This window comes from Nasonia vitripennis, assembly GCF_009193385.2.
Source record: "Nasonia vitripennis strain AsymCx chromosome 2 unlocalized genomic scaffold, Nvit_psr_1.1 chr2_random0005, whole genome shotgun sequence".
Classification (NCBI taxonomy): domain Eukaryota; kingdom Metazoa; phylum Arthropoda; class Insecta; order Hymenoptera; family Pteromalidae; genus Nasonia; species Nasonia vitripennis.
Window position 1 is genome coordinate 1,314,640 of NW_022279612.1, and position 12,556 is coordinate 1,327,195.

General features: G+C 35.0%; 1 protein-coding gene across 1 annotated transcript in view; it reads right to left on the reverse strand.

Moving 5' to 3' along the window:
• Nucleotides 1-694: 694 nt before the first annotated feature.
• Nucleotides 695-12,556, reverse strand: part of Tbca (tubulin-specific chaperone A) — a 95,589-nt gene continuing 83,727 nt past the window's right edge. The window contains exon 3 of the mRNA XM_031925106.1: nucleotides 695-1,428. Coding sequence (XP_031780966.1) covers nucleotides 908-1,428 — 521 coding nt within the window. The 3' untranslated portion in view covers nucleotides 695-907. The remainder of the gene's footprint in view (nucleotides 1,429-12,556) is intronic.

Below are 12,556 nucleotides of genomic sequence, written 5' to 3' on the forward strand. Positions count from 1 at the left end.
GGTCCAAGGGTGTTTCCATGGTAGACTCATTTTTATTTTTCAGAAAAAGCTTATTTGTCGAGCAGGTCACGCACGCGCTCCGTGTACACGACAAGCTATTATTTAGCTAATATACAAGTTCACTCCGAGGCCGCTACTCTAGCAATGACCGCTATCGTTTAGCTTCTTTCACTTTATAAGCTTGTTAGCGTATGTAATATTAATAATGTAATTCATAAGGTAAGCTATTGAATTTAGAAATAATTTACACATTAGAATTATTTAAAATTATTATTTATTAAATTTAGCAAATACACAAAATATTACATTTTAATAACGATGTTTCTTCGAAAAAGGCATTATTATTTTTTCATATGATAAATCACCACAAGTTCTATACATATATCTTAATTTTTTTGATACGTGTATTGGACAGTAGGGATTATCTGTAAAACCATATATTTTTTCAACGTTGGAAACCATAAAGTCGATTGACGTTACATCATATATCTCGATCATTTTTAATAAATGACTAATATGTCTATTTTTGAATGAAAAAATACAATAACGTTTATCAAGAATTTCATCGTCCACCATGAAACTACAGTTGTGTATTATATACCGACATTGAAATGAAAACAACATTTTAGTAAATTGTGAAAAGTATTTCAAGTTTTTTAACATATCAACGTATTTTTCCTTATTCTCTTTTTTCTTTAGTAAAAGTGTATGTACAATACGATGCCATGCCAGCCCTTCCAATGATTGTTTATACTCAGGAAAGAAGCGACAGTTAGATACGCTACAGTTTATGCAGAATTTTTCCTCCAGGTCAATTTTTTTAGGTACTGGAAATAAGAATAAAACAAACACATTAAGACAAAAATAAAGTGCTAACTCTTTAAACTTTATTCAATTTTATGAAACATTAAAAATAATAATCTAAACTAAGTTTTGGGTCTCCTTTTCGATGATTACAAAAATACTTATCACTATTAACGTGTATAGGACATCTATGGTTATCTGTACATACTCCAATATCATATTTGTTATCTATAGTAAATTGAATAGATAGTACATCACAGCAAATGATCCATCGTAATAAATCGGTGACTTTGGCGTTGTTTGAGTAAGTACAAAAATATTCATAGTCTACTATTGTAACTCTTCGAGGACAATCATCGGTATTGCAAAATTTACTATTACATATAATACACCACTCACACTTGCTTTGATATTTGACTTGGGCACTAAACTTTACATTGCAGACCTTCGCAAATACACTTAATTCATCTAAATATTTTTTATAATAATTATTTTTCTCCAACTTTAACCTAAGTAAATAACCTATAGCCTGTCTCCAGGCTATACCCTCCAAACTCTGCTTGAATGTAGGGAAATAATGACACGTCGGTACGTTATAAGTAGCAGTGCTCTCTGAATTTAAAGCTAAAACAAAAATTTTTTTAAATTAACATTATGTATATAACGAATAAAATAAATTTTTACATTCTTTAAAATGGTTTCCGTATATTTCGACTTTTATTACAATTTTAGTTGATTTATATTTCTAAGCAAAATATTTACAATATATACATTTTATAAATATTTCTTAAATTTTATTTACAATAAAAAGTTTATTAAACTTAATTATTTATACGTCTTTTTTTAAATCCATAAGGACTTGATGAATTAACGCTATTTGAGCGTCTTTTCATGCTGTTTAATTTACATGTTTTTGACTCGTTACATGGATGTAACGACATCATGCATCGCCGTACGCCTGATTGAAGTAAAATTATGCACAATTCTATCACCCTTATTTAAAACTAAAGATTTTATTTTTTTAAGGTTAATTTTACTATTTGTTGAATAATTTAAACTAATACCCTTAACTTTACACACCTCATGCGTGGAACCATCGGTTTTTTTAACTTTATACGAATAAAATTTGGGTCCTGCTGTAACGAATGACTCGATATAACTTTTCACACCATAACTTTCAAGCTCATCAGTCATATCACCTAAGAAACATCCTGTAGGTACCTTGTACTCTCCAGGGGTATTTTTATTTAAGTATATACAGGAGTCAGTGTCATAATACAGCACTCTCCTACCAAGTTTTTCTAAATAAGAGTATAGTTTTAACCTAGCCTGAGCCGTAGTATAAGCGGCTATACTAACGTTTGTTACAGATGATGGTTTATAATTATCGTCTGTGTAAGCCCAGTTGATATAAAAAGTTTCCTGATTGACATGTAATACATTTTTCAAGGTTCTATCAGATGACTGTAAAATTTCCATAAGCTTAACCTGATCCTTTATAATTTCTGTAACGCCCATATTTTCTCGCTGGCCAAACTTACCCCAAAATGAATTTAAACAAAGTTTAGCTAAAAATCTTAAGCCAGGATTTTTAGCTATTTTTTCTTTATCTAATTTTATACCCTCTTTTCGCTCATATTCTGAAATATAGTTCTCACGTGATTGCGCGTCGTTACAGTGACTGGGGTATCCAGAAGCTTGCTGTTTTAATTTTAAAAAAGTATTTATATAATCAACAAACAGACCCGATTCATTCTTCTCTGGATTATACTGTTTAACTTTGTACTGCCATATTTCATATATGGCAGTCATTTTATAACCTAAACTAAAGGCTTTTTTCAACTCCTCCGATATCCAAGTGCCTGTAAGCTCTCTATCTTTTAAACACTCGTGGTTACAATCCTCCTGCTCTAAATTCTCGCAGCATGTTCTACAAAGCGGAAACATTAGACGTTTGTGCATTCGCACAGGTAGTACAGGAAGAAATAAATCACGTGGAGGCAGAATTCGACATTTTACTAACCCCTCGACCCTACTTAAACAGTTATTATCCCCGGTTAATTGCCTACACAGATAATTTCATATGAAAATAATTTAAGCTGTCAACAAATTTGAGCCCTTCACCTATAGTCATAAGCATGATACTAGTACCATTCATTATAACTTTAGGTGTACTGTTTGTTTTTTCAACAAAGTATTTTAATATAAATTGAGCGTCAAAGCTCTTACTATTGTGTGCTATACACAATTTGTTTTATATTTTTTGGTTTTGACGCTTCTGCATTTATTATATATTCACTAAACAGTTTTACGGTGTTGGTGCCTTTGAACACAACAGTTACACCGCCGCCACAAAACTTGCATTCTTGATTCATATTTGAATCAATACATTTTTCACAGCATAACTGCGCTACACCTAAATTTACATTATGTTTAAAAGAAGTTTTACTGAGACCTTCGAACTCTTCCTCTTGGGTAGTTTCAAAGTCATAAAAAAGAAAAGCATGCGCTGGTTTTTCTATGGCTTTGCTATCTACCGTATTCTCAACATTTTTTTAAATTTTATTTCGTACAATCGGTACATACCACAAATGATTATACGGTCTTACGCATGTGCAAGTGGGACAGTATGATTTACCGCATTCATGAGCGTTCTGTTCAACGGATATGATATTATTACAAGTGTTGCACCTTTTCACGGCAGCGCAGATGCTGATATTTTTATTAAATGAGTTTATTTTTAAATATCTATTGTAACACGTTTCACCGTAAAAATTAAGTGAACAATCGTGACATTTTATTATTTCGGTATTTTTCGGGCACATAGGTGTAGTCATACACCGGTCACACGTATACGCGTATTTGTGCGTTGATTTACGATTTAATTTTTTGTTACAAAAGGGACAGTAATATCTACAAGCTGTTAAACCAGTTAAGCTGGTTATAACGTCAAAGTGACCTACCTCATTATCTATTTGCTTATATAGTATGTTTAAAAAAAGTTTTGGAGTTATATTTTCAGATTTTACGCATTTATAACCATCAAAAAATATTGAGTCACCAGTACCTAATTGCTCTAACGTGTATATGTTAATTATAGTCTCAGCTAATTTTAAAAAATCATGAAATTTTTTTATTTCGGGCAACCCACAACCAAGTGTTTCATTAATATCAACACCTGCGTTTCTACACAACTCTTCAGCTTTTTCCAGCTGAAATTTCAATTTACTTTTTCGTATCCGTTCCCACTCGCTCTTCACGATAGGCGAATCCTGCTCCTGTTTTGCACAGTGCGCTAAGGCTACGACTAAGGCGCGCGGTAGACATTTAGCGTCTTTATTAACTGTGCTAACTACGGATTTTGATTTTATAAATAATTTGTTAGGGATCCTCTACCCGTAGGCGGTGTGATGCTAATTATTCTAATACATAACGTGTCATCAACCTTCAATTCACGCGAACTCTGAGTGATAAGATCTATCATCCTCCAGAGATCGTTGAATTGGTAGTCGGTCAACAATCTAAAATTATGTAATGGTCCGTTTGGTAGAAAATTACTAGATATTGTGATTCCTACGTAATCAGTCGACGCACAATTTTCAGTTATATAACTAAATAAATTCCGCATACATCTCTGTAAATCATCCGGTCTATCGCTAACTAAAACATCTTCATTTATTTTTAAATTAACTTCCCTAGCATTAGTCTTAAATCTAGGATAGTAATCTATACTATCCGAAACTACAGCAAAGTACTCACTATTTTCCGGGACGACTGGTTCAGGTGCTCCTGGAAGGTCTGCAGCTGTTGGCGCGGAAACCCCCGCTGCTGCGGCCTCTTGAAGCTCTGCTGCTACCTCTTGAACCTCAGCTGCTGCGGCTTCATTAGATTCCGCTGCTGCGGCCTCCTGGAGCTCCGCTGAGGTCACCTCAGGGTGATCTGCTGTGGTTCTTTCACTTAGTGAAAAGTTTTCCTCAGCTGCTATGGCTGCTTCTTCCAATAGCGCGTCCGGAATCTCCATAGACTCTTCATCCAGGTTCTCCACTGTACGTATTTTTTCGTACTCATTGAAGCAGCCACTCAAATCACTGGTCCAGCCACTGCCTAGAATTGAGCCGCCCTCACTAGAGTCACTATAATCACCTATGCTATTCACACATTCTTCTTGATTTTGACGATGATGATTAGAACTTGCGTCGTCAAACTCTTCCAAAACCATCAATTCGGCGTCCCGATGGTCCTCGTCATTTAAACCGAATGACACGTCTCCAGGTAGCTCTGCATTCAGAGCATCGAGAGCATCATTCTCGCGTTGTAGACCTAAAATAAGTAATAATATTAAAGTCGCAGTTTTAACTAATATATTACGAATTTTAATAATAAATATTTACCCTCTCTCAGTCGAAGTAAATGACCCATCAAGGCTCTTACTTCAGGTGCGTTTTCGGTTCCTCGTGCTCTAAGCACTATAGACACGGTTTCTAAAGAGTCTAAATCCTCTTTAAACACCCTGTGTCTATGTAAGACACCGATACACACCGTGCTTTGCGTCTGGATAAATTCCCGGAACAACCTTCTCACATCCCTGACAGCATCCCTCAGCGCCGTGGTCAGGGTGCGGTTGGTCCGTTCTCCGCCACGAGGTTGATAGGCTCTCATATAGAGTTTCACTTCGTGAAGTTCATCCCGAAACCTACGTATTTCTTGAATACACCAGCTGTCACCTCTAGCGTGGAGGAATGCCACGTCCAGGGCATCCTTGAAGATTTTGAACAAAGACTCCGTCTTGAAATCCATTTTGTACACTCAAGAAGTTCTCTGTGACTTAGATAGCTGCACAACACACTAGACACTATGCACAATCCACACTTGTAGACAGTAAGTTTGGAATAGTAAACTTAACTACTCCTTAGGACCTTATATACCGATAGTTTCCCCACTCTGAACCTCCTGACGATACCGTTCTTTAATAACAGCGGACCATCCTTAGCCATACGTATATCCACGAAAATTATTTTATTATATGTAGGCACTTTAATGCACCTGTAATAAAATAATTTTGAAGGATACTTTTCGGGCTACAAAGTGAATCTTTGGAAATTCAGACGTACGTTTGGCTGGGGCTGGAGAGCGCTGAACCAACCCGAGACCCTTAATGACCTACCGAAGTGACCGTTTAGGGAGTTTAATGGTCTACAACGTCGCGCTGTGTATGAGTCGTTAATGACGTGCTTAGGACGGACACAGGCTACCCATGCATGATATTGCGACTGATGATCTAATAATAATAAAGTCATTTAGATAACCGATTCCTAACTAAAAGAACGATAACGACGCATCGTCATTACTGAGGCTGCCTTTGAACGACTGAGTTTATGAGACATTTTAAATGCATCAGTGAAACGTCGCTGTCCGATACTATCAGCCGTAGTGGGGCGACGGTATAGCGTACTATCTAGGTAATTATATTTAAACACAAATTTCACCATACTCTAGTCATTAGAGTTATTATTCATACATGCTCTTTTCTCTTTCCCTCTCTTGTATAAACACGTATACTACCCTTTCACGCAAACGTATTTAAAGGATGGCTGTAACAGTCTTTGAGTATTCAAGTTGCTACGGCATTAAGTAACAGACGTACGTTTTCACATCAGTTTTCACAGTAGTATTACAAGTTTTGTTTAAAACATGAACAACACTCGTTTGTCAAGAGATACAAAGCGCATCGCATTGGCATCTTATAATTCACGAGAAGATGCTCTGCAATATTTACTATATTCAAGAGTTTATCCATTAAACACATCGTGTACTAAAAAAATTATCGTTGGTCTTAAGCCCCAAAGCAATAACGATTTTACTTGTATTGTAAAAATAATTAATCAAACATTTTTTGGTATAAATTTCACAACCGACACATGGACTACGTTCAAACTACATTTTGCTAAAATTAATAGCTATTTTAGTGACGAAGTACAGAATAATCCAGCAGCTTTTGACAAGATCTCGTTCAACGGAATTACACTGAGCTTTACAACTTCATATGGGACCAAAGCTATATTACTGGATAAAATCGAGGAGAAGACCACCACTAGCTACACATCAGTAATCACTAATGAACGTGTAGAATATGAAGTGAGCAATAAAAAAAAGCGTACTCTCCTGCAATTGTTCTACAAAAGACGACTTTTGAGGGCATTGTTAATATGCTTCAGTGTATCGACTATACGATTGAGGCATGTGTCAAAATAGCCTCTGCAGTGTCACAGTGCAGTAACGATATTATTAATAATGTTTACAAAAAATTTATTGAAAATACTGTACTCCCTCAAACTAAATCTTATGTCAAACAGTATTTACGCTCGAAAAATACTGAAATTAAAAATGCAATATCAACTAACTTTGACGAGAATTTTAATAAAAATTATTTTGACGTAATTTTTAGTGAACTGCTAACACTACATTGTAATATAATATCAGAAACTGTAATGGAAAAAATTATGACACCTAAGTGAATATTATTATTGTGAATTATTATTCCATAAATATTGAAAATACAGCACATGATATATATATATATATATATATATACATAAAATAAAAACCTGTTTTTCCTTATTTACAGAAACTGAACATATATCCTGCACCTATTATTTATTTAGTTTTACATAATTATTATTGATATTTATTATTATTATAATAATAATTATTATATTCATATGAGCGTGTATAGACGCTCTCGAGCAGGCGCTCGCGTGCACACACACATATGCCTGAATGTGGAGATGTGTGTACACATATGCATACATACGGACGTGTACACATATGTATGCATACGTACGGACGTGTACACATATGTATGCATACGTACGTGCATGTACACATATGTATGCATACGTGTTAGAAGGTGCAGAAATCTACCTCACCAACACATAGTTAAAAGGACGCCACATGTACACGATGCATTGGCAACTGCTGAAGGGAGGGGGTAACTCCCACAGACGCTATAGCCACGCTATATCGCTGGCTAGAGGGGAGAGGTACACAAACCAACTACTCTGTCCACCATCTTGGACCTAACCTTGTACGAGCGTCAGCTGTTCCCTACAACGGCGGCCATCTTTGTCCCCATCCTTGTACGCCGACTGAGGCTCTTACCTACCCTCTTTGGCCGCCATCTTGTCCCTATCCTTGCACATATACTACTGTTACATTATATCGATATGGTCATGATAAATATTGATGAGACATATATTTTAGCTGGTTATAAATCACCTGTAGTTGATAAATAAACATTTTGAATCATTTGAAATAAATAAGTACAATGGCAGTAACGTTATTGTTATTGGAGATTATAATTATGATGCTTATTTAGAAAAAAGCTTTATTGAAAATTACCTTAATAATTACAATTTAAAAAGAGCTCTTGAAACAAAAATTTCGACGACAAATTTTAATACACATATAGATATTTTTTATTAATAAATAAAAGCAATGAAAATTTTGAAGCAGGAGTATACGAAACTTATTTCTCAGATCACAAACCAATCTTCGTTGGTTTATCTACTAATAATTTAAATATAATTGATGAGAGTAAAATCAACGAACATACCAAAAATAATAGCGTCAGCAGTGAATCCAATATTTTAAATATTATTGGTTTACCGAATCAGGACAAAGTATCATGTTATACCAAAGCAACAATTCAGTCATTATTACACTGCAATACATTTCGAGAATACTGTTTAAATTTTTAAGAATTTTTTGTCAACATCAACCAACGCTAAAGCTACAACCTACACGCATCATTCCACCACACCCACCATCAAGCTCATCTGCCATGTCTTCACCCGATTCTAAGGTATCTCGGTCTGAAGGTCTAAGAGTCGGTCATTTTAATGCGAACTCTCTTACGGGTCACGTTGAAATAATCAGGCTCCTCTTGTTTACTCGCTCTCCATTCCACGTAATAGCTGTGACCAAGACTTGGCTGAGCGACAAGGTAACATCCCTTCAATAAGGTTTGTTAAAATAGTATATTTTGATACGAGTGCGTAACACTCCCACTTGTGTAGAATCAACTTTTTGCATGTGTATCAAATGTTATTTTTCGATACAGGGGGCGTAAAATGTGCTCAAACACGCTGTGCATGCATAAAAATGCATTTTACGCACACTGTAAGTACTTTTTTTATGTAAAATTATATGGTTATCATTTTTCAATTCAACATGTTTTCTCTAAAATCAATAGTTTACGAGATATAGTCAAAAAAACCATAATTTTGCAGTTATTTTTGTTGCAAAATACCTTCAAATATTTCGAGATGTAGACCTAAATATTCTTATTCTGAAATATCAACCTAATAGATTGACGTGATAAATTGGGGGGATCTTGTACTTTTGCCATTTTTTTAAATATTCTTGTTCTACAATATCAAATTATATCAAATTGATAGATTGACGTTGAAAAATTGAGGGCACCTCGCAAAAATACAGAAACTTAGCTGGCGTGTGTATTAATTGATCCTTAGTGGAAAAAGAATACTGCACATAACAGTTTGTATCTGAAGCGTTTAAACTAAAGCAGAAGATAACTGCACAAAACAAATTTTTAGCAGAAGAATGTCGGAATAGAGACAGAGATAACAGTTATTTACAGGTATTATTAGTTTTTTTTCCAGTTTTTTATCCCATTATGTTATTAAAGGCGTGTTTAAAAAAGAAAATGTACATTGTGCAACTACGGGGGGGGGGGGGGGGGAATTGGCTTTTTCTAGCGATCGTCCGAGACTGAAAAAGCCACTTCCCCCCTTGTTACACACCGGGTTTTTTGTAAACAGGCCCTTTTTTGTGCACGGAAAATGCAGTGCAATAAAATATTAACAATGTTTTTCACTGCTTGGATTTTATTTTAATTGTTTAAAGGAACAAATTATTAACAATCATTCAATTGTTTATTTAAATAAAATTTGTAATATCATAAATTATAACAAGAATAACATTTTTAATAATTTTTTTACAAACATTTTTCAACAATTTTAAACATTTTAAAAATTCTGCTTTTTCAGCAGGCTAAAAAGTGCGCTATCGATGCCCCGATTATAAAAAGGACGGTACACAACAAGGGGCGAATTGGCTTTTTCAGTCAATTAAAGTGTTATCATTTTAATTGACTGATTTGAGATTTTGGTCCAAAATCACCGATGCCAAGAAAAATGTGAAATTCTTATCAAATGTACTCGAAGCCACAATGAGTGTTTGAATGGGTTCATTTTTAGTTTAATATTGTTGAACAAGGGATTTTGTACTATTATCGTCTTAATACAAACAATTTCTACTTATTTTATTTAATCAGACAGCATGACATTATAAAATAATAGTTGATACCACGGTAGAAAATTAACGGTTCAAATTTGCTAAGACCTCTAGATTTAGCTAACTGTTTTAACGGTTGCCAAGCTAAAGTTTAACAAAAAATGTGGCTTCGGAACCGCTCAGTTTCCAAGATGTCTGCCGGAGTCTACTTTGAGGTTACAAGGTTAGGATAATCACCAGCTAAATGAATCAGTTTAATTTTATTAATATTTTAGTTTTTTACATTTAATACAGTCCTACTCCACTATCTAAACAAGGTTTGTATGATACGCATGCACTGCACTTTATTTTCCTTGACCGTACTAATAGTCCGGGGGCCCACAATACCTGCCGTGGCCATTACGAGCCCGCCCCGAACATTAAGGTTTTTTTATGTATTTTCACCTGCTGAATCCGAATTTCGAGGGTGTTTGGCTCCAAAGTGGTCAGAAAAATGTTATTAACAATTTATTGTTGCAATTTCGGAAATAATCGTTTTTAACCGGAACAAATGGGTTTCCAACTTTTAACATGCATGTGTATGTTTTAAATCATAAGTTTATCGATAAACAACGATGACTTTTACAATATTTAACATTTATTTATTTTCGGGTTCGCGAAGCGCGATCTGCTTTACCGACCATGCGCTCGCTCTCGCTCCGTATTTCGCTCCGTGCTTCGCGCACCCAAAAATAAATAATTGTTAAATATTGTAAAAGTCGTCATCGACAGCTGATAATCTGCTGATAATCATGCCAAAATGTCAGCTGATTATCAGGTGATATTAGCTTAATATTTTTATTTAAGCTGATAGTTATAAATATGCGTTTATATGCGATGAAATGCTAGTGATAATCAGCTAATTATCAGGTGATAATCATCAAACATTTTTAACCATCAGTATATTTTTTCGAAGTTTTTTTAAATTAATAAAATGTATAAAATTCATATAATGAGGGCCTAATACGATGTTATCATCCAGATGATAACACCAAAACACTGGCTGTGAGCTGCAAAATTGTTATTTATTAATATTTAGAAAATTTTTTGTTTGAAGCAAATTATTAGAAAATAAAAATTTTGCAGATCACAGCCAGTGTTTTGGTGTTATCATCTGGATGATAACATCGTATTAGGCCCTCATTATATGAATTTTATAAATTTTATTAATTTAAAAAAACTTCGAAAAAATATACTGAAGGTTAAAAATTTTTTGATGATTATCACCTGACTAGCTGATTATCAGCTTATAATCAGTTGATTGTCATCTGCTTTTTTCAGTCGGGGTTGTTCCTTCAGGTAATTGTAGCTTTAGTACCCCGTCGTACATGATGTTTCAAGTTGGTGGGCCAAGTACTGACCCTTGGAGGACGCCACCTGTAACTTCATTAATCATGGTACCGACCTCAGTGTCATATAATAAGATTCTGTCCTTTAAGTAGTCAGACATCATCCTTCTCATATATAAGGGTACATCCTGCTTTCGGAGTGCCTCGTGTATTTTACTCCATCTGGCCGAATTAAATGCATTTTTGACATCCGATGTAACTGTTGGAATTCGCCAATAATGTGTACGCATAAATACACACAGATATACACAGGTACACACAGGTACACACAGATATATACAGGTACACACAGGTACACACAGATACAGATATACAGTACAGAGAGGCCTAAACCGAAAAGTCTACTACCTGGGATTTATGACACCCACGCCAGCGTCAGTCTAGTTGAAGCAGCAGCGCTTCAGTCCAGGCAGAACAGCAGCCAAGCGCACATCAAGGGAAGGGCACACAGCCTATAGTTTTCTACAGTATCTATACCTATATATAGATAGACTATATATATATATATATATATATATATATATATATATATATATATATATATATATATATATATATATAGACACACACACACACACAGTTAAGCAGCAGTCATACAGTTTTCATTGATATTTACACTTATTTTTGTACACATATTTTAATAATTGTTAACCAACAAAGTATTTTATATAATCATACACTCAACGCATATTCCTGATATTTCCAACAGTAACTATGGCGTAGTACTTCTTTTTTCCGCGTATGTATGTACATGACCATGGGTATGTGTGCGTGTGTGTGTGTGTGTGTAAGTAAATGTAGTGCTGACGTAAGCGTGTGTGAAGGTAGTGCTGACGGGGATACCCCCACATTAGTCGTCAGTCAACCATCGGGGAACTAACACCTTAAGAAGTCGCTCTCCAAAGTGTTTCGAAAAACCCGAGGTACATTGGATAAAAAAGAGTAGAGAGTGTGGGGTTCTCTCCAAAGTGCCTTGGAAAATCAGAGGCACTTTGGATAGACAGAGAGGGGGAGGGGTTTCTACCAAACTACAAACTGCACCATGGAGA